Source organism: Tachysurus vachellii, chromosome 15 (assembly GCF_030014155.1).
Source record: "Tachysurus vachellii isolate PV-2020 chromosome 15, HZAU_Pvac_v1, whole genome shotgun sequence".
In the NCBI taxonomy this organism is placed as follows: Eukaryota; Metazoa; Chordata; class Actinopteri; order Siluriformes; family Bagridae; genus Tachysurus; species Tachysurus vachellii.
The window spans coordinates 17,490,725-17,514,457 of NC_083474.1; the positions used below are offsets into that span (position 1 = coordinate 17,490,725).

The 23,733-nt window shown below is 39.4% G+C and overlaps 1 protein-coding gene across 1 annotated transcript in view; it reads left to right on the plus strand.

Moving 5' to 3' along the window:
- nphs1 (NPHS1 adhesion molecule, nephrin) overlaps positions 1-23,733 on the plus strand; it is a 124,403-nt gene that overhangs the window by 73,635 nt on the left and 27,035 nt on the right. Inside the window, exons 11-17 of the mRNA XM_060888687.1 lie at positions 4,624-4,765; positions 5,266-5,390; positions 6,205-6,373; positions 6,869-6,998; positions 7,718-7,890; positions 10,378-10,518; positions 21,106-21,246. Coding sequence (XP_060744670.1) covers positions 4,624-4,765; positions 5,266-5,390; positions 6,205-6,373; positions 6,869-6,998; positions 7,718-7,890; positions 10,378-10,518; positions 21,106-21,246 — 1,021 coding nt within the window. The remainder of the gene's footprint in view (positions 1-4,623; positions 4,766-5,265; positions 5,391-6,204; positions 6,374-6,868; positions 6,999-7,717; positions 7,891-10,377; positions 10,519-21,105; positions 21,247-23,733) is intronic.

The following is a 23,733-nucleotide window of genomic DNA, read 5'->3' on the forward strand; positions in this document are numbered from 1 at the left end:
CCACATGCTGTACATGATGATTTCATGACCTCAATGTAGTACACTAAAGGATTGTGGCTTCCTGGCCGTCAGATCCACATGCGCTTGTTCAACATTACACTACAGTATCTTCAGTTCTTTCCTCAGTGAAGGCTTTCCACGAACATATAAAGTGCTGCTTTGGGGATTTGTGTTCATCCACCTACATGATCAGACTCTGGTGTTGTAAGAGTGAAGACATCTGAGGTTCAGTCAGTTTTCCAGTTCATCCCAAGGTGTACAGTTGTTTGAGATAAGGGTTTTTTTTTTTTGCGAAGGCTTCTTGAGCTCTTTCACTGTGACCTTGGCAAACCATGTCTTCATTGAGCATGCTTTGTGCTCAGAAGCTGGATCATGTTTGAGCCATTTAGCTCAAGTAAAGGGAAACATTAATTGTACAGCATACAAAGAAATTGTATACAGTTGTGTGCTTCCAGCTTTGTAGCTGCAGTTTTGGGAAAACGCACATAAGTGTGTGAGAGACAGGAGAGAATAAACCTTACTCTTCTTTAAGCAGTGTAGTAATGCAGTAGTAGAATATATTAATAACATAACAGACCCCTATCTGATATTGATTGTGATGACTTACTCTATCCGTATGCAATCGATTCTGATTATTCATAACCCTCACCACGTATATAATTACATAATCTTTCGGCTTGTTGAATTTATTTAATCCGAATGTGAGCAACTGTTCCGTGTGATGAATCGAGGAACATCAACACGATTCGTTTTTAGACATACAACATGATATGAGCTGAGAATCAAACTCCTACTGTATGACTCTGACACATTAAGACACATTACAGCTGTGCTATTCTACCATACACGTATGTTTTAACTGCCTAAAATGTAATACTATAGTTATTCGGATACTGGAGTCTGACACGTTTTTTCAACGTGAAATCATCTAATGTCTTTTTTTTAGTAAAAACAAGCATCACTTTCGAACATTCAGCTTTCAGCATTTCACTTTCATGACTAATGAAAGAGAAAACATTCAGAGTAACGATCATTTACAGGCTTTGTGCCTTCATGTAGCTCTGATTAATTTGGACATATTAAGAATCACTTAGTTCTTTTAAAGTAAGACTATAAGCAGCTTTGAGCTCATGATGAGTTCAGTCTTGAAGTCTGGGGATGATGTGAAACAGTGTCAAATAAAAACCTTCTGGGGTTTGTGTTCTGACACTCAATCACTCGAGTGGTGTATTTGATTAAAACTCAAATTCTGCTATTATACAGTTGTACAAAACAAATCCTGCATCTTGACCATAGCACAGCTTGAATGACTCACCCTTTAGTGTGGACCCTTTCTGCTGCCAGTTTAATTTCCTTTGAGAAATGTGTTCTGTCTAATAATTGTTTTTTTCTTCTTATATTTTCCCAGTTCCTTTTTGGATAGAGTTTGAGTTTAATGAAACGTAAGTGAATAAAAGCCGGCACAAGGCTGCCTCGCGCCTCTCCGGACCTCTTGTTCGTTTTGATAAATTTTCCATTTGATTACATTTTTCATTTGCATGCACCCTCTGCTATTTTATTACACTTTGATATATATTACGTAAGAATTAGAATGACCTTTTTGCGGCGTGCTGTTTCAGTGCTTGTATTTTTTTTTGTCTCTACCTGCACTTTTTGTGACGTGTTTTCTCTTCACTTGACAGTAATTAAGCGTGCAGAGTGAGGTTGCAAAGGTTAGGCCAGGGCCACCTCTCCACATGCTCAAATCAGACTGCTTGCAAATGAGCTTGACATTAAAAGGAAAAAAAAACGAGCTACTTGTTCTGGAGAAGAAAAAAAACCAACACTGTCAGAGACCTTTTGGATCTTTTATCTATAAAATGTATTTTTCTTTATACCTCATAATTATTCTTTTCAAACCGTGCCTCCGTACAAAAAAGTCCATGTTGAAAAGCAAGTACAGGGACAAATGAGTCATATTTGAACTTCCGAAGCAAGAAATTATTGACTAGACATTAGATCAGTCACCTTTACCTATAATTTACTTTAATTACTGACCTATTGTAGTGTGGCCGCAGACATAAAAATACATTTTTTTATTGATAATAAAATTTGGAGTACTTCTAAGCCTTTTGCTAACATTTCATCTCATCGTGGAGTGACAGACAATGCAAGCTACAGTAGACAGATTTACTGTATTATTGTAATCACTGAGTGAGTTACAAGTCTTACTGGATCCAAGAATTACAAGTATTAATCGACTTTTTTTTTAAGTAGCCTACAAAAATAAATAAATAAATAAATAATAAAATAATAATAATAAATTCATTCTGAATATTGTTCTAGGTCTAAATAAATCAATAATAATTTATTAATTATGGACAGCATCCTATTCCTCAGGGTGCTTACAGAAGACATGCTATATTTAAGTTAGGACCAAAGATGGATTTTTTTTTTTTTTTTTAAATAACGTCACCTTTATGCTGGAGTGCAAGTTAACTTTGAGAAGAACAAGACTTTAATGAGTAGGTCAGTGGTGTCACAGTAGCGAAGACGTGTGACCTACAGTATCATGTGCAGAAAATAATAAATTCGGTAAACAAGATGAGCTATAGCCTAAGCTTTTCTATACTCTATCATCTTATATGATAGCCTTTAATAAAGTGGCTGTCCATGTACACTGTTTTTTAAAACGCTGCAATTCTGTTGCGTTTGATTTGTTTGTCTAGATGTTGAGTTAATATGTTATGATAAAATTAAACAGTTCTAAACAAATCTGGACACAGCCATTACAGAATTTTATTTATTTATTTCTTTTTGTCCAAAGACATGAACCCAGGGTTGTGTTAGAACATTCAGGTACAAAACACATCACTCTTCCCAACACAAGCAAGCTTTACACACTTCTTCCTGTTCATTATAAACCATGTAAACAGAATCCTGGGTAATAAATTTCACACTGTTCACACTTGACCCGGGTTTACCTATCAGCAGGGGCGTCACTAGGCCCTTTTTAGGGGGGCTTTAGCCTAGCTTTAGCCCCCCTAAACTTCTGCCCAGCCCCCCTAAAAAATTATTTGATTAATTATTTTTTGATCGCTTCAGTCCCCTTTAAAAACGCATTTGAAGCGGCGACAAGCTGCGTCATGTTTCGGCTCATCCCCTGAACTGAGTCTGCGTGGATTCAGCGTGTTTTTCAATCTGCAGGGACGGCTTTTATGTTATTTTCTGGTTAAAAGTTGGTTCAAAGTTTTTTAACTTTTAAAAGAGGTTTTTATGTGAGCATAGAAATGCAAACAGTAAAATGTTGTGTTTGTACAGTGAGTAATGAATCAGGAAGTCTTCATTGTAAAAAGAAACTACATTCACAACTCAAAATTTTCTAGTGACTGGTCACATCTAAATTTTTCATTTTTCAGTGAAATACAGGGAATACAATGGAATAGTGGATTGCAATAAGGTTAGTAGTATACAACCCTACCCTGGGGGCTGAGTCCACCTAAAATGAAAATTCTAGAATCGCCCCTGCCTATCAGTCCTGGCTATTCATAATCTGATGTTTCATATTATACATGCCCAACCCGGGATTAATCTTTTTATTTGCACATTCATATGGTCAACAACCATGATTGGATAAATGCAGCGTATGAACACTTTAAGTAAAAGATTGTCATTATCATCAGAGAGGAAAAAGATGTAGCCATACTGTATAATGCTGCAATTTATGATCGGACACCCGTTGCTAAGCCTCTAGCAGTAACATTCTAACGTTGCATCGTTTTATGCTGCATATTTGTCTTTATCATGCAGTGTTACCAACAGAAAATATTAAAATGTCAGTAACCCAGGGTTAAGTGTAGTGTAAAAAAGGTTCAAAACAGCCCCAACGGTGACAACTGCCATTAATCTGAAAAATTCCCATTTTATTTGTAGGAAATACATTTACAAGAAAATCAATGACAGGCCAGTCTTATGTGAAGTGGATTATTTTTTCTTTTTACAGCATGTCCTAACGTGAATAATTCCTCTTATACAACAGCAGTTTGTTAATGATTAGTAACAAATAAACAATGTTTAAATTTACATTTGTTAATTTTTCCAGTACATTGGTTTATTGTTGTGGAACATCAACAAATCAAGTGCAATCAACAGCAAACAGCATCTCTGTTTTTCTCTCTCAAGAAATAAAACTGCAAGAAAACAAAGTTTAAGTGTTAAGCTTTAAGTGTCACTTTGAGCTGTTGAATGGGGTTCAAGCCCCAGCACTGCCAAGTTGCCACTGCTGCCACTGGTGCTTAAGCAAGGCTCTTAACTCTCCAGGGGCGCTGCATCATGGCTGACCCAGCGCTCTGACCCCAACTTCCAAAGCTGGGTTAGGTAAAAAAAAATTCTGTGCTATAATGTATATGTGACAAAAATATTGGCGGCTTCTTCTATTCCCTCATCCAGAGCGATGTACAAATGTCTCTATCGTGAATACATCAACACTGGTTCACTAGGTCACACTTTTGGGATACTATCAGCCTAAAAATGTTGTTGGCAGGAATTAGAGCATTTTTTGTTATATACATATATATATATATTTTTTTTAGATAATACTAGTTTTGTGCTAGTAAACTCGCAGGTCTCCTCTGTATTTTGAAGGGAGAGAATGGTGGGATGAAAACGTCATCTAACCTGACTCACACCGTGTCCAGGGAGGAAAACGGACTGCTGCTCACCTGTGAGGCGTTTAATAAAGGCACACGATTCTCCAGCATCAAAACAACAACCCTCACTGTGTACTGTGAGTGTTTCAAGCATGTTTTATTACACTGAGGAGAGTACAATAAACCAAATCTAAGAATATTGAAACGTGCTTCTAAACGTGCTTTGCTGTTTAATTTTTTTATTTGTTTTATTGCTTAAAAAAGCTTTTGTTTGATTGGCAGATAACGCCAAGCATTCATTTCTATGAAGAAGAAAAATTAGCTGCTAATAGAACAAGTAATTAAGCTTAACAATAGGTGTCTAGAAATAATAAGGTGTCTAGAATAAGAACTTAAGCTTAACAATAGGTGGCTTAATAATATTATATTTGGTTTATTGTAATCTTATTAGACATAGTAAATAATTTTTACTAGATTCAGGATAGCACTTGCTAAAATGTTTAGCAGTAATCTTTTGCACTTTTTAGACTAATCTCTCTCTCTCTCTCTCTCTCTCTCTCTCTCTCTCTCTCTCTCTCTCTCTCTCTCACACTCTCTCTCTCTCTTGCACACACACACACACACATACTGTACACAGATCCTCCTCAGAAGGTTTGGTTAGACGCTCCACCAGAAGGAACTCTACTACGTTCAGGGACGATCGTCCGGCTGGTGTGTTTTTCCAGTGGAGGAAACCCTACAGGCCGCTTGACATGGTTGAAGGTCTGTGTATACAAATATAAAAGACCTCTTGTGTCAAGATTTCCTACCATTTAACTCCTTTTCAGAACATTTCAGAATCATACCCTTGTCTGATTTGTCACTTACCATGTGATGCCAGGTGGAAGCATATCAGAAGCATACCAGAATATCAGAAGTCCATGTTGACAAAACTGGAAGGATTTTTGTTTTAATGCATTTATCGAACTCAGAAGTATGTATCGCTACATCCCAGTAATGCAAATGTTTGTGCTTTCTATCAAATTTGATTAAATTCAGGAGTTGTCAAGAAAGAATATAGTTAATAAAATACATCAAAAGGATCAGGATGAATGTTTTGAGTTAGAGTTAGCAGGAGCACTGTGTTCAGGAAAATCACACCACAAGTCCTGAACCCACCAATACAATTAGCCAACATTTCAAGATACTGTCTCATTTCAAGATGGCTCCGCATTGGCTCATTAAGATGGTGGCCTATTGTGCTATTTCAAGATGTGCCGAATAGCCTCAATTAATAGGATCCTATATTTTTGTCACATGTACACTAATTCGTTCTTTGGATATCCCAGCTTTAGATGGTGGGATCAGAGCAGGTTAAGGGTCTTGCTCAAGGGCCCAACATTGGCAGTTTGTCAGTGCTGGGGCTTGAATCCCAATCCACCAATCAACAATCTAGAGCCTTAACCGCTTGAGCCACCACTGCCCAATGGTGGTGATTGTACCTCCTTTCAAACCAGTGCACCATTGCCTCATTTAAACATCTCATAGCTTCATTTCTAGATGGTGACTAATTGCAAATGAACGTGTGTGTTATTAGAATGGTAAAGTTGTGCAGGTGCCATCAAAACTCATCCAGTCTGAACGTGGTGTGTCACGGGAGTTCCTTCTCACTCTTCAACCCAGCGATAATTTAGCCACGTATCGTTGTGATGCCACCAACGAGGCCAAGAAAGTGCGATCAGCCGAGACAAAACTTCAGGTCCAATGTGAGTTGATCCTAACTTACTTAGCATTATTCTTAAATGTACCTTTAAATATCCAGGCTTAGTGTTTTGGAGTTTATTTATGACATACGTTTGCAACCTTAACCACAGCTGGCGTAAATGAGTTGTGTGAGAACTGTTATGACATATGATTAATCAAATGACTCCTTCACTGCACCATATGATTCTCAGAATACAACGACGCTGCTTCTGGTTGTGGATTGAAGACGCAGCCAACCTCCAGAGATCACAAGCCTGGATAGATTCCTTTAACCTCCTCTAACTTTTATCAAACCAGTTCCCTGTCTTATCAACCTGTCTATTCCTTGATTTCCCAAAAGATCTGTAGCGCTGTGATCATCATTATCAGCAACAGTGTCACTGTGATCACTCACTCTAACACATCCAATCCTAAGGGAGAGAGTACAATTTTAGAGCTGTTTCTTTCTGCACTCAGTAGCAGCATGTGAACATGTGTTCTGGTGTTGTGTTTTGAAGTTCCTGCAGTAAGTTTGAAGATCACAGTGAAACAGAAGGTGTTGCATGCTGGAGAGACAATAACAATGGACTGTCTGGCTGGAAGCAGTAACCCTAAAGTTAACATCAGCTGGAGTTTGGGCACCAACAGGTAACACACACAGTTCACACAGCACAGTTCATATGTGGGACCCTTTTTATTTTGCAATTACTTAACATCATACAATTGAAATAATTTTGTTTTATCATTAATCAAAGCATAATGAAACATACCCTCAGTGAAAAAAAAAAGGAATATACCCTCAGTGAAATATTGTTTTCAGCAGGATCTGGACACTTTTGGGAATTGTCTTGGGCTGATCAGGATAGCATGCCTACAGTGCTAATACTGTATGTGGAAGCATGTTGTCTCTCAAGTTGAGAGATAAAAAGTCACAACAATCAACTTGCAATCGCAGGATAAAAATCATCTCATAACTGTGAGATAAATATTTGTAATTGCAAGATATTTTTTCATATGTGGCAGAAATAAGCTTTTTAGAACCTATGTATTTTTTTCATTCATTATTGTCTCTTATTGCACTACTCATTTGCACTTCAGCTGTTTTCAATAAGACATCACATGAGCTCCAGTGATATGTGTCTGTGGTCATGATGAGGACTCAGGAATCATGTGGAAAAAGCTTCTCTATTCATATAAGACCAACATTGAACATCACTGCTCATTACCCTGATAATCTAATCCCCATAGAGAAGCATGGTGATTGTAGCATCGTGTTCAGGTTTACTCTTACCTTCACAAATGTTTTTTTCTTCACTTCTCTCTTTCCTCCTCTACCTGTTCACTCCATCATTTCACTCCCCCTAAAGCCTTTTAGGAAAGGAGAATGCTGCTAAGAAGTCGGTGTACGGCGGTATGTCAGTCAGCAGCTCTCTGTTGCTCCCGCTCTCTTCTCATTTCCATGGCAGCAGGATCACCTGTCAGGCCTTCAGTGCTGCGCTCTCAGAGCGGGTCAACACCTTCTACACGCTCAACATCCTGTGTGAGTGAATATATATATGTATATATATATATATATATATATATATATATATATATATATATATATATATATATATATATATATATATAAGTGAATGAGAGAGTGTGTGTGTGCCCTGCGATGGGTTGGCACTCCGTCCAGGGTGTACACACAGTATATTAATCGAGGTTGCAGTGTGAATTTCATGCTTAACATTAATTACTGTGTTTGTCTGAAATTGTATTCTCTAGATGATTTTTTTTTTTCTTTTTTTTTTAGCTGCAAGTGTCTGTGCATGTGTATAAATTGTAAACGTCTTCATCCGTTCTGCAGTAAAGGCTGTGGACAGTCAGGGCTCCCAAATATTAAAACTGCTCACCAGCACACACAAATAACTGTAAAAGTGAACTTTATGGAATCCATTAGATGGCAAAATCTTTCATGGCTGAGTGAGTAAAGAAATCCATTACACATTAAACTGAAGTGGAGCTTTCATAAATAAAGCACTATTGCATGTCAAAAGGTATGCAGATGGAGGATGGAGAGAGAGAGAGAGAGAGAGAGAGCGAGAGAGAGAGAGAGAGAGAGAGAGAGAGAGAGAGAGAGAGGAGAGAGACTATAGAGTTTATAGGCTAATACATATTAAAGCATTCTCTTGACAATGATGCCTTGATAAAACAAGAACAGCAGCATCTATTTAAAGTAAAGTTCGGGGAATGCACACCTTCATTTGTGCTAGCTGGGTCTGTAACAACAATCATGTTATCAGAAAGAAAAGTGTCACTTAAATTACAGCGGAGACTACTGTCAGAGCTGAAACACACTTTGACTAGTATCATTGTGGTATCAAAATAGTACTGGAGGTTGAACAGACATGTCTATTAATACAATAACTAGTCACTGCTGTGGGGATGATTAGTAAGTGGGCTGGAAAAAAAAACGCTTTTGTTGTCCTATAGACAATGTGATATTCAATTTAATACTTTTAAAATGCAAAAATAAAAAATCTCTCACATTGTGGAGGAGTGAATTCATTTACACCTGAAAATTTGTTAAAAGTCATACGTGCATATACACGTGTATTTAATGCATATATTGTATGTGCTTATTTTAGAACAAAAAAAAACATTTTTTAAATGTTACTTTACAAAAAACATTGCATCAGTTGCATGCAGTGACGGTGTGCATTAACAGCTCTGTAATGAGAGAGTGATTAGGAGAGAGAGAGAGAGAGAGAGAGAGAGAGAGAGAGAGAGAGAGAGAGATGAAAGGCCTGACACTTCTGAAGTTCACAGATCAACGTGTTATATTTATATTTACATGGATTTTTCAGGCAGATGCTTTTATCCAAAGGGACTTAGAAGCGGTGCAGGAAATAATCCAGCTGTTACATGAGCCATGAGTGATCAATTGTGAAATCTTAGTGTTGTCAAGCTTTTATCACAAACTAGCATAGGAACTACCACACACACTACCACACACACACACACACACACACACACACACAACATATACAAAGTATATGAACAAGTGAATGTTTTTGAATATAACAGTGATTGTGCGAGTTTTATGTGAGTGATTGTGATGAGTGTAAATGAATGTGTGGGTTAAATGAACTATTGAGAGTGTGTGGGACTGTGTGGGAGTGTGTGTGGGAGTTGGAGTGTGTGTGAGGGAGTGTTTAGGTGTGGGAGTGAATGGTATTGAGTGATTGAGTTTATAATGAATAAGTGGTTGAGAGAGTGAATGAGTTAATGAATTCATGAACGAGTGAGTAAATAATGAGCTACTGAAGAAGTGAGCACATGTGTGACTGAAGGAATGAATTTAAATGAGATATTGAGATAGTGAATGAGTGGACTGGTGAATTAGCTAGTGAATGAGTGAGCAAGTGTGTGTGAATAAGTGAACAAGCGAGTGTCGAGATAGTCAGTCATGACCCATGTCCGTGAAGCCAGTAATCAACCGTTAACATGAACAAGCCTTGAACTTCTGCTTGAATACAATTTATGTAAATTAATTGATTACTTTTAAATTAAAAGTAATAATTTTAGATTAAATCGGTCCATTAATGATTCATTCCTGAACCAAACAAGTGAAATAGTTTCTGTAAGGAAAAATAAATACAGCTTGAATAAATTAAGCTGTAAATAATGTGTTTGTGGTGCAGAAAGAAAATAGTGGGATCCAGTATTCACACTGAGAACTGAGCTATGAGTCTAATTATTATCACACACTAACCATGCTGTAATTTAATCTGTGCTTAGTAATGTAGATTCATTTATGTCAAGGATGACTGAAAAAAAAATCTAAATGTAGGTGTATTTAATTAGCACTTAAACATCATTTAACATCTGCTCCTTTGTTTGTTACTTGGCAAACATCACTGATCATGTTCTGATGCTGATGATGTTTTAATAATAATAATAATAATACTAATAAACAGTGATAGGAAATTTTGAATCATTTTATAATGGGATAAATAGCGAGAGTTTTTGTGTATATCAGTCTCCCCCGAGTTTGCAGAAGACCAGCCAAGACTGGTGGAGGTGCTCGAAGACGACGTCGCCACACTTCCTGTTAAGGTCTCAGCCAATCCAGACGATATCTCCTGTGAGTGGATCTTCCATGGCGAGAGGGTGCTAAGAGGTAATAAGCATTTTAACATCACAGTACAATCTGCCTCGCAATTGTTCTGTCACCAAGTGCTCAATGTGCACTGAATAAAACACAGACAGCTTCTGTGCCAGATGTGCTCCTGCCTGGAGTGTTAATGCGTGCAGGTTAAATGAAGACGGCTGTCACTTGGAATGAGACACGGCATGTAGTTTTAACACAGACTGTTTTTCACCACATTGTGCTCGCCTAAGTGTAGGTGTGTTCCAGGTTGTGTTAATGATATGCTGGAAATCTATGCCCTCTTGATTATTTTTGTGCATCTGGTGCAAGAATGGCAGAATTCTAAAGTTCCCAATTAATTAGGATCACATCATTTAAAACTGAGATCACATCATTTAAAACTTGTTGGCAGAATTCTTGGCAGAAGAAACAGAAATCTATCTAAATATCCTGTTCACACATTTTGCTCAAGTGCCAGCCACATGCCCAGTGCAAACACATACTTAATTGTTTTCCTTTTACACATAATTCTGACGCAATTAATACTCTCCTCACCCGTTACTCCGAAATCTGCTGCAAAAAGAGGAAAAAAAAAAAAAACAACACTGACTTTTATTAGTGAAGAATGAAGGAACCTCTGGCAACTAAAACTATTCATTTTCATACCAGATAAAACTAAATAAGCCAAGAAATCTAATAGACTCCAACTTCAGAACTTTACAGTGTATGTACCAGAGCTGCACTTCTTCTAAAGAAGCTTAACTACAGCTTAGATAAAAATAAGAATGTGCATGACCTTTTCAGATGCTTAAAGAAATCGTTTGTACTTGTTCAAACAGATTCAAATTATAGTTAAGTGCAAAAGTTAACTTCCCATTGTGTCTAAAAGGAAAGGGGGAAAAATGTGCATATTTTAAATCTAAGATGATTATATATATATGTAGCGCCCCCTGCCCTACTTAGTTGTGTCAAGTCTAAGCTCTTTAGGGTGGGGCGACGGGTTCAATAACTTGGGGTCTCTCGACTAAAGAAATTACTATACTCTGATACCTAAACTCTGAAATACACAATAAAGAAACATTCTTAAAAAAACAGTTTTGTATTTATTTTTGTTACCGATATAAAATATTGCAAGGTGAATTATGGAATTTGTATATGTATATGTTTAAGTAAGTAAGTTGACATGTGTTACAACATATAAGAATGACTAACAATAACCAATAGGTATTATAACAAACAAAATTAGTGTCCAATCCAATGTTAACAGTCCAAACACTTCCCTTTGCAATAAACTTGAACACCCAGCAAGGAATATGCACTCAAAGGAAAATACTTAAACACTCTTACTGTTAACTATTTTAGTACCGGTGCAACTGCAAACTTTAAACCAACACATAAATTACACAAATTGCAAATTTCAAAATAAAATGTTAGTGGGCCCACTCACACAAGCAAACACTCACTCACCCAACCCCCCGATGCAGGCCTGTGTCGTTGCTTGAGTGCGTTGTGGCCTTGGAAATGTGTACAATTGGCCTCTTCACTCAAATGAGCCAAAACCAATAACAGATACCTTTGCTCTGGTAATCACTCACAATCCTCTGCGAATAGTGGTACGTTTCTCGTGACCAAAGGCAAACCGAACAGTCTTGATGAAGGCAAGTTTTCGCCACCGAGTGCTTTTCATTCACCCGATCACAACGTGAACTCAAACTGATCCCTCTAAGTGTCAAACTCAAAGTATTAAATAGCGCAACACCACGGTAATACGCCGAATGTAGTATATCCGTCCCGTAACGTTACGTATAGGCACTCCGGATCAACACAAACGGCGATTTCTTCTCCAAGGGGGGAAAAAAAAGGGGTCTCACCAACAGTTGATAAGACGAAATCACAGTCCATTAACACATATCCTGGGTTAACATTACTACATAAACAAACACTTTCGCAAAGAAACAAATGCATATAACACGCGTTTAACGGTTATTTTAAATTTTGTCTTTGCTTTTTTTCTAGCCCGAGCGTTTCTGCTTCCGAACTCTCTCGAACGCACCCCGTCTCAATCTCTCTCTTTTTTTTGATTGACTCATTAACCACCAATCACATTACACTCTCATATGCATGGGTGGGTATAAAATAATAAACATCCAATCACAGAAAAGATAAACTAGATGTCTTCCAGGTGCATCTTCACCAAACGTTAGTGCATACACGGGGTTTTTTTCTCAACTCTTTCGCCGCCATTTACGAATTAAAGGGATACACACACATTTTCAGGTCACATAAAACATGTTAATCTCTTTAAACACAACACAGTTCACTGAATAGTTTACTTAAACCTTACTACAAAACAAACCTTTTCAGCCACAAATATCTGAATAGGGCAGATATTAAAATTAGCTTTTAAATAACTATGACTGGAGCTTTTATATGCACCTATTTTTAGTAAAAGAAACTAGTAAGAGGGTTACATTCTCCCCCTTCTAACTCCTCATGCCCTCATGAGGCAAAAATTCTACATCTGAACTACTGTTCTGACAGCAGGGCAGGGGTTCACAAGGACACACTGGGGACACTGGGCCAGGGGATGGCACCATACAGTGTTGCAGACTTTCTTCCTTACTTTAACAGCATCTTCCATATGTACGACCATCCCTTGATGAATAACTGTTAATGGTTTATCAGAGGGTCGGCCTAATTCATCATAGGTCAGTTTAATCAAAGGCTTTACCTCCCTCCGCGATCTGCGGCACACTGAAGGTTCTGTCTCCTGTTCTGAGACATTCTCGGGACCACTGTCTCCCCCTTCTAATTCATGACCCTCTGCCACTTCCATAAGATAATCAGGAAGTATTTCCGGGTCATCTTCTGCCACCCAATCTCTTATTACACACTCCTGGCCTTGATTATGGTCCTGACAGACGGTGTCTTGCTCTACTGTAAGCTGAGAAGTCGGCGGCCTACTTAGTATGCTGACTGGATCTGGGCGGTAGCACCAGAGATCATCATCATCACTGTCTGAAGTATCCACTTTCTCACATCCAGTAAGAGAAACCTTTTCCTTCACCAGTTTATTTTGGCGTTTTTTACCTGTTTGTGCTCTGGTTACCGGTGGTGGCATAATTTTGTTTGCGTCATCCGACCTAAACAGTCTCACATTGTCTCCAATGGGTAACAGGTGATCTCTGTGAATAGTCCTCTCACCTCCCATTCCACTTTCAGGCCGTAATCGGTATACAGGTAAGTCTTTGAACTTCTCAATGACAACATAGGGTAAGGAATTCCATCTGTTTTGGAGCTTGTGCTTTCCAGTGAAGGCAAGGTTTTTGATGAGCACTCTGTCTCCTACGGTAAGTATTTGGTGTTTCACTTTTTTGTCATAGAGTCGTTTGTTTCGTTGGTGGCTTTTCAGTGCAGTTCCAGATGCTAACTGATAGGCTTTTTGGAGTTCAGACTTAATTTTCTCAACATATTGCTGGTGTTTAATGCCTCTCTCACCTTCTGCAGGTATGCCAAAACACACGTCGATGGGCAATCGAGCCTCTCGCCCGAAGAGCAGGTAATAAGGGGAGTAACCGGTTGCCTCGTTCTTCGTACAGTTGTAAGCATGTACAAGCAAACTTATATGTTGACTCCACTTACTCTTTTGGGTTGGATCCAGGGTTCCAAGCATGGAGAGGAGGGTTCGATTAAAACGTTCGGGTTGTGGGTCACCTTGTGGATGGTAAGGTGTTGTCCGTGATTTGCGGATTCCTAACATTCCTAGTAGCTCTCGTATTAGTCGGCTTTCAAAGTCCCTTCCCTGATCAGAGTGAATACGGGAGGGTAAACCATAGTGAACAAAGAACTTCTCCACAAGGACTTTAGCCACGGTCACTGCTCGCTGGTCTTTGGTTGGGAAGGCTTGAGCGTAGCGGGTGAAGTGATCAGTTATTACGAGCACGTTGGAAATGCCCTTGGAGTCAGGTTCTAAGGACAAGAAGTCAATGCATACTAGGTCTAACGGACCATTGCTGGTAATATGGTTTAAAGGGGCAGACTTTGTAGGGAGGGTCTTCCTAGTAATGCAACGACCACAGTTCTTGATGTATTGCTCTATGTCCATGGTCATGCGTGGCCAATAAAACCGATCTCTTAGTAGCTCGGTGGACCGCTCCACTCCAAGATGACCTGATTCATCATGTAAAGACTGTATGACTACCAGGTGGTACTTTTTGGGCAGAACAAGCTGTAGTTTTTCTTTCCCACAATGGCGTTTACTGACTCTGTACAGTAGGTTGTTCTTAATGACCAGTTTTGGACACTGACGCTGTAGAAGTGCAAGGCTTGGGTCTGAACCTTTTACATAGGTAGGTGCTCTGCCACGTTCAATGTCTTGTTTGACTACACTTATGATAGGATCTTGTTCTTGGGCTTTCTTTAGGTCTGAATTTGTCATCTGCTCCATCTGTCCCATTTCCAGCTGAGCAGGATAGGAGTATGCAAGTGGGATGCTATCTGGTGAAACACCTAGCTGGTCTACAAGCCTGGTGGATTCATCGTCCCAAGGAAGACTGGCCAACTGACATATAGCTTTTACACCAGATTGTGGAATCTCAGTCCATAAGGTAGGAGCATCATCACTGACAGGGTAACGGGACAGCACATCAGCATCAATGTTATGTTTACCGGGCTTATACTGGAGACGGAAATTATAAGTAGCTAAAGCTGCTAGCCAGCGGTGACCAGTTGCATTCAGCTTTGCACTTGACAGCACGTAGGTAAGAGGATTATTGTCCGTCCGCACAACAAACTGGGCACCATACAAATAATCGTGATATTTATCTACGACCGCCCATTTCAATGCCAGGAACTCTAGTTGGTGGATCGGGTAACGCTGTTCTGAGGAACTCAGCTTTCTGCTCGCAAAAGCCACGGGCCGAAGACCTTCAGGATGTTCTTGATTTAAGACGGCACCCAGACCACTCAGACTAGCATCAACATGGAGGACATAAGGCAGGGTTGGATCAGCAAAGGCAAGTACTGGTGCATGTGTTAGACAATGTATGATTTTCTTAAAAGCAGCTGCGCAGTCTTTGTCCCATCGCACACCAAACACTTCTCTCTCATTGTAGTATTTCTTTCCTTCCCGCTTGCCTCGTCCTTTTGCGGGTGGATAGCCTTTCGTGAGCTCAGTTAATGGTCTTACAATGGCAGAGTAACCCTTAATGAAGCGACGATAGAACCCGCAGAACCCCAGAAATGATCGCAAGGATTTCAAGTCAGTAGGTGTCTTCCAGTGAGCTACCACTTCCACTTTCTCTGGGTCCGGGGCTATACCTGCTGCTGAAACAATGTGCCCCACATACTTCACCTGTGGTTGGCAAAACTGGCATTTGTCTATAGATACTTTTAGACCAAATTCCTCTAGTCGGTCAAGAACTTTCATCAGTCGCTCCTCATGCTCCTCGAGGGTGCGGCCAAATACAATGAGGTCATCAAGGTAGACAATCACTTGCAGGAGGTGCATATCACCAACCACTCTCTCCATAAGCCTCTGAAAAGTGGCGGGGGCCCCCGTGATACCTTGCGGCATGCGTTCAAACTGTTAGAACCCTAGAGGGCAGATGAAGGCAGTCTTTTCTTTGTCTTCTTCAGACATGGCTATCTGATAGTAGCCGCTACGTAAGTCCAAGACTGAGAACCACTTGCTACCAGACAAACCGTCCAAAGCATCATCGATCCGTGGTGTGGTGTATTGGTCAGGGATAGTGCGGTTGTTCAAGGTTCGATAGTCAATGCACATTCTTATAGCTCCACTCTTTTTCCGAGCTATCACAATGGGAGAGGCATAAGGGCTTCTAGACTCTTTGATAATGCCAGCGGCTAGGAGATCTTTAAGATGGCGTCGTACATCATCAATATCGGCTGGAGCGATACGACGAGATCGTTCTCTGAAAGGTCGGGAATCACTTAGTCTGATCTGGTGATTAACATCTTTTGCTAGACCTACATCCCATTCTTCAAGGGAGAACACGTTACTTCGTTCAGCCAACTTCAACCGTAATCTCTCTTCCCATGTTGCAGGTATTGTCGACCCACCAAAGTTAAACAACTCTGGATCAATAGGCTTTGAGTTTTGAAATCCAGGCGCCACAGTAACTGTGTCAGTAGGGAATACATGGGCAATTATAGTGCCAGCAGGAATGGACAGATCTTTGCTTGTTTCATTTTGGACCAAGACTCTAAAATTATTCGCATCCACAGCAGAGGAGGGCAATATCACCGGGGGAATTAACAGTCCAGCAGGAAGTGGATCAGCTGATGGAGATTCAAGTATGAAGATATCGTCTTTTAGTGGCTTTTTGGACTCCACTTTGCACGTAGCATAAAGCTCACTCCGGGACGGGACAGTAAAGTTTCCTGGGCCCACCCATTTCACTTTCCCTTCTGGCTGATCAGGATCAGAGTGTTTAAAGATCTGGGGTGCATGGCAGACTGGAGGAGTGTGAATTCGTAGAGTTTGGGCAGTATTTGTCACACTTGTGGGCTTGGTAAATGCTGTTAGTCTCTGGAAGAAACTGGCATTTGTGCCGATTATTACTGGAAACTGTGGAGGACCTTTGGGGTCTGGGCAGACTAAAGCAAGGATGGATACGGACTCTTCTACACCAGTGAGAGACACAGGAAATGAAACATCTACAATAATGTATCCTTTATAGGGATAACTGGACGAGCCAAGTCCCCAAATGGACAACCCAGTAAGAGGATGAATGGGCACATCTGGTAAGTTTTTAGAGTACCATGAGTCAAACACAAGAGTGACCTGAGAACCACTGTCCAAAAGAGCTTCACATGACTGTCCACAAATCTTCACTTTAACCATCGAAGTGGGTCCCACCAAACCCTTTGGTAGACCATTTGGCTCATAGGTGTGTATGTGGCTATTTTTTGAAAAACAGGTACGATCTCCAGAACAATTATTGTAGTTTGGATCATTTCTCATTTCTTTAGCCTTCCTTAATGAGCGGACTAGCTTATTGATCACTTGAGTGGAATTTTCAGGAGCTTGACATTTTGAAGCAATGTGTCCGTCCTCTCCGCACCTATAGCAAAAGTAATCACCCTTGTTCATGACAGGTTTTTGTCTAAAGGGAGCTGAGGAAGGCTGTGGCAAGGACGGGGTATAACTCATTGGATGACTGTGGCCAACACTCATAACAGCTAGCTGTTGTTGTAACTGCTGGACTTGTTTTTTCAAAGCTTGAACTTCTGAATCATTCTTTGTCTCGTGCTTGTCAGTGGTATTTGTATATCTTATCTTTGTCGTGGGCTCTACCATCATGGAAGAAGCAGGTAAAGCAGTTGGACGCCCCCCTTTCAGCTGAGCCCTGAGTTCTTGAATTTCTACTTTGAGCTCCCGTACAATTGATGGACTAATTTTTTCTTCTCCCTGCAGGTGTACGGGCTTTGCCGTGGCAGTGATCTTACGCCGAGTGGCTTCACTCTCTTCAGCCTCACGGATTTCATTCAGTAGGTTCAGGAAAGTAGGTGGTCGCTCTTTTCTCTCCCTTAGTCGCAACTGCAGGAGCATCAGGTCTGATTCAACGGCTCCTCGGATCAGCTGTTCTACTCTTGCTCTGTCAACCATGGCCGAAGACAAACCTCCTCTTTGAACAACTTTGGTCAGAGATTTCTCCATCCGTCTCAAGAAATCAGATAAGGATTCTCCAGGAGACTGGCGTAGTAGTCGAAAAGCAAAATACAAGTCTTCTCCAGACTCTGAGGATCCAAATGTGCTTTCCAGGGCTTCCAGGTACTGCAGGGCACTGACATCAGGACTAGAAAGACGAACTGCTTTTATGATTTCGAGTGCTGGTCCCTTTAAACTTTCTACAATTCTCCGACGTTTTTCTCTCTCAGAGCAGTCACATTCTGTTATCATTATTCTGGCCTGCTCAATCCAATGTTCCATGGTTTCCTCTCCTGCGGGGGTGGGAACAGTGCCCGAGAAGGTACGCAAACGACGGTAAGCATTGCTGTCACTTTGTGGTTTCACTGCTTTCTCCAGGATCTCACCCACAGCACGAATTATTGACTCAGGGGAACTGGTATTGGGGCCAAGAGAAGGAAACAGAGCTTGTAAGTCAGTCATAGACTTTCCCTCATCCATGAGAAACTTTGACAGTTTATTGGTGAATTCTACAGGGGCGGCAGGTGGTGAGTCACCTTCAGTGGAAACAACGATCTCCCAGGCCCCTTCACCATCATCACGCATCAGTTTGTTAGGACAGCGTGTGGCGTCAATGACTTCTCTACACTCACATAACACTAACAGAGTAGTTGGGGTGGGTCCATGCCGGGTATCTCGAACACGCACTCTTCCAAAGGCTTTTACACTTTGAGCCGCTTCCTCCATTTGTGCCACTTCCGTAGTTGCTGGTACGCCAGTCAGCAGCAGCGCATGCCTGGGGTCAATCCCTACCTCACTACACCAGCTGGTAAGTTCAGTTTGAAAAAGAGGGTTAGTTCTGAAAGACATGCTTCAAGAGTTTACAAATAAGTGCAGGAAGGGGTTAATTTCCTTTTCCACATCAACTGGGTATTAAAGTTTTATGTCTTCTGTTAGGGTACCAGAGGAAAGAAGAGATATCCCCGTACGGGCCACCACTTTATGTAGCGCCCCCTGCCCTACTTAGTTGTGTCAAGTCTAAGCTCTTTAGGGTGGGGCGACGGGTTCAATAACTTGGGGTCTCTCGACTAAAGAAATTACTATACTCTGATACCTAAACTCTGAAATACACAATAAAGAAACATTCTTAAAAAAACAGTTTTGTATTTATTTTTGTTACCGATATAAAATATTGCAAGGTGAATTATGGAATTTGTATATGTATATGTTTAAGTAAGTAAGTTGACATGTGTTACAACATATAAGAATGACTAACAATAACCAATAGGTATTATAACAAACAAAATTAGTGTCCAATCCAATGTTAACAGTCCAAACACTTCCCTTTGCAATAAACTTGAACACCCAGCAAGGAATATGCACTCAAAGGAAAATACTTAAACACTCTTACTGTTAACTATTTTAGTACCGGTGCAACTGCAAACTTTAAACCAACACATAAATTACACAAATTGCAAATTTCAAAATAAAATGTTAGTGGGCCCACTCACACAAGCAAACACTCACTCACCCAACCCCCCGATGCAGGCCTGTGTCGTTGCTTGAGTGCGTTGTGGCCTTGGAAATGTGTACAATTGGCCTCTTCACTCAAATGAGCCAAAACCAATAACAGATACCTTTGCTCTGGTAATCACTCACAATCCTCTGCGAATAGTGGTACGTTTCTCGTGACCAAAGGCAAACCGAACAGTCTTGATGAAGGCAAGTTTTCGCCACCGAGTGCTTTTCATTCACCCGATCACAACGTGAACTCAAACTGATCCCTCTAAGTGTCAAACTCAAAGTATTAAATAGCGCAACACCACGGTAATACGCCGAATGTAGTATATCCGTCCCGTAACGTTACGTATAGGCACTCCGGATCAACACAAACGGCGATTTCTTCTCCAAGGGGGGAAAAAAAAGGGGTCTCACCAACAGTTGATAAGACGAAATCACAGTCCATTAACACATATCCTGGGTTAACATTACTACATAAACAAACACTTTCGCAAAGAAACAAATGCATATAACACGCGTTTAACGGTTATTTTAAATTTTGTCTTTGCTTTTTTTCTAGCCCGAGCGTTTCTGCTTCCGAACTCTCTCGAACGCACCCCGTCTCAATCTCTCTCTTTTTTTTGATTGACTCATTAACCACCAATCACATTACACTCTCATATGCATGGGTGGGTATAAAATAATAAACATCCAATCACAGAAAAGATAAACTAGATGTCTTCCAGGTGCATCTTCACCAAACGTTAGTGCATACACGGGGTTTTTTTCTCAACTCTTTCGCCGCCATTTACGAATTAAAGGGATACACACACATTTTCAGGTCACATAAAACATGTTAATCTCTTTAAACACAACACAGTTCACTGAATAGTTTACTTAAACCTTACTACAAAACAAACCTTTTCAGCCACAAATATCTGAATAGGGCAGATATTAAAATTAGCTTTTAAATAACTATGACTGGAGCTTTTATATGCACCTATTTTTAGTAAAAGAAACTAGTAAGAGGGTTACATATATATATATATATATATATATATATATATATATATATATATATATATATATATATTTTTTTTTTTTAAGATTTAAAATATACACACACACCCCTTTCCTAACATACACACTCATAACATACACAAAGTATATGTACTGTAGAAGTGATTCTTTTTGAATATGAATGCGATTGTGAGTGAGTGTGATGAGTCTAAATGAATGTGTAGGTTAAATGAACTAAGAGTAAGGGAGTGTGTGTATGTGTGTGTGTATGTGTATCTCCCTAGATGCTGGGATACTAAAGATCAGCACTTTATTACTATTATTATGTACAGGTTTGTCCTTGTAAAGAATTTTATACCACATAAAATTGAAACTCCTCGTTAAATTTGCGTCCAATGCTTAGTTTCAGTTTGTACGTTAATATAACTGCATGTGTGTGTAAACAGATCGGGATCCTCGGTACCATTTCCCCGATGACATGGGTCTGGAGATTTGGAACGTGACCAGGCGTGACGCGGGTGTGTACACAGTGGAGTGCTCAAACGCAGAAGGAAAGAACAGAACCAACATCAAACTGGACGTCCGGTGTAAGAACCTTTCACAGATCTACCACACACTTTAAACTCTATCTGTGACAGCCTGGGAAAACCTTTACCAGGGAGAAATGTTGAAATTTTCTACCCTTTATTGTTCTGAATTCTACAGATTGAAACATTACACTGTTGCATGTGTCTCAATCACAAGTAATACGTCAAGTCTGGTTAAAAAGGCAGAAAACTTTCATATACATTTTGATTAAAAAAAAAATAACCAAAAACACAGAATTTATTAGGCTCATGCCTAATATTATAACCAGTTTATTACATAAGTATTAGTAGTATTTAGAACACTCACTGGTAGCCACACACCAGTAACAAATTAAATGACTTCCGTTGCTTGGAAATGATCAGACCTTGGAAATCAAAATTTGTTAACTTGTTGAATTTACTTTCATGTTTATTGTTTGTTGAAATGTTTCAGAGTTGTTTATGACCATTCCATCATGACTTCTTAACTGGCTCCTTAGCCAACATGAGCTTTGTGGGAAGAAGACCAAAAAATAGGATTTTCTTAAAATTAATACATTTGGTTCCTTAAAGTTGAGGTCCAAAAATCCTATAGAAAGAAAACTGGCATTTTGTCAATAATAAAATCAAAAATTTTGACTGTTTGTCTACATGCTTGCTGGTTTAAACAAACAGCCACATGTATGCATTTCCAAAGCTTCAAACCCAAAATCTAGAAAAAATAATGAGTTTCCTACTGTTGTCTGTCATCACGTTGGCATTATGCAAATGGAAGACGGTGTTATAAAAGACGTTGCGTCATTGTCATTGATGAAACAAGATTAGTGTCTCTGTAATATTAGAGCGAGACACAATGCAGGAGAGGGAACATGAAAGGCCCATTACTTCTGAAGCTCACGTATCAGCATCAGCATGTCTTATGTCTACATTTATATTTATTCACTTGGCAGAAGCCTTTATCCAAAGGGACTCGGATGTGCAGCAGAATTCAATCTAAGCATAGAGCTGTTAAATGAGTTCTCTTAGACCCTGTCAGTCAGAACAGTGTATGAAAATGAGAAAATGATGAAAGTCTTGATGGTTTATAATCAATGAGTTGTTTTTTTTCTTCTCCCTTCCTCTCTCCTTCCTCTCTCATTCATATATATATACAGTATATACTGTACACACACACAGAGAGACAAACACACACACACACACACACACACACACACAAAAGTAGCCAAACGTAGGCAGAGTTTTAGTTTAAGGATCACAGACATGACAGTGAAATCAACAACGGCTTTAAATGTTTGGATTAGAATTGTTCCTTTAATCAGTCAGTTGTTAAATAATGTTAAAGGAACGTGTACTGTACTGCAGAGTCTGTATGCACCATTACTGTGGAACTAAAACTATAGTAATGACTGTAGGACTTTAGGGTTGTTTATATGCAAGTTGGTCATAGGTTATATAGTAAAAAAAAGAAATAGTTCTCTGTTATAATATGTGATCATACAGGATTGTCTCATAAATAGTTATTATGCAAAAACATTACATTGCAATTTATAGCATGTTTGAGTGAAGATTATTACAGCTCGGTTATTGGCATGTTCTTGTATAAATGTCTACACATTAGTCCACAGGCAGCAAGTAATATAGAAAATAGTCTGTCTGTCTTTCTGTTGGTCACATTTTATTTGAGAGCTCTGAATTTTAGCAGGAGAGTGTTGAAGTATGTAAACAGTTAATAATTGGGAATAAAATAAAATGGCTTTTTTTTTAGCCACTCGGAAGTGAGGCTCATGGAGAAATCTTGTAATCCTGTAATGCTGTAATTTGTGGCTGTATTACTAGCCACAAATGATTACGTATTAAACATGCAGACGCACACTACATGAAAATGTACAAAAATCATTAGGGTGATGCACCTCAGTAGCAAAAGGAATTTCTTTACGTTTACTACTGTACCTATGCAATAGGCAAGTATTAAATAAAACTGAACAACCTGCACACAAAATGTGCTTGTTCTTGTATTTGTACTACAGTGTCAAATAAATCATTATGAATTGAAGTTGAACAGTTGATTTTGCACAAGGTGTAATTACAACATGTCAACGTAAAGACATGAGACAATGAGTAAATAGTATACATGTTTACTCCTGACTGTCACATCTGAACACACAACATGCATGGCATCGTTACTGTATACATTAGAATTGTAAGTGAAGTCTGCAGTTTATTCTCTAATGTTTACTCCTTAAAATTCACCCAGCGTGAACAGGTCAAAGATGTTACCTTGCTAATAAACAAGAACAGAATGTAATGAAATAAATATATTTATCAAGGAAGAGTGCTCGCGCAAGCACGTTTCCTTATTGTATTTCACAGACACACATTTGTCCTCTTTATACACTAGTGCATTGTCTGATACATAGGCTCGTAAATTGTCCAAATAACTGAATATATTGTCTGGAAAATTACTTGTTCTGCCATTTTTTTAAAACTCTCATGATTAGTACATCTGCT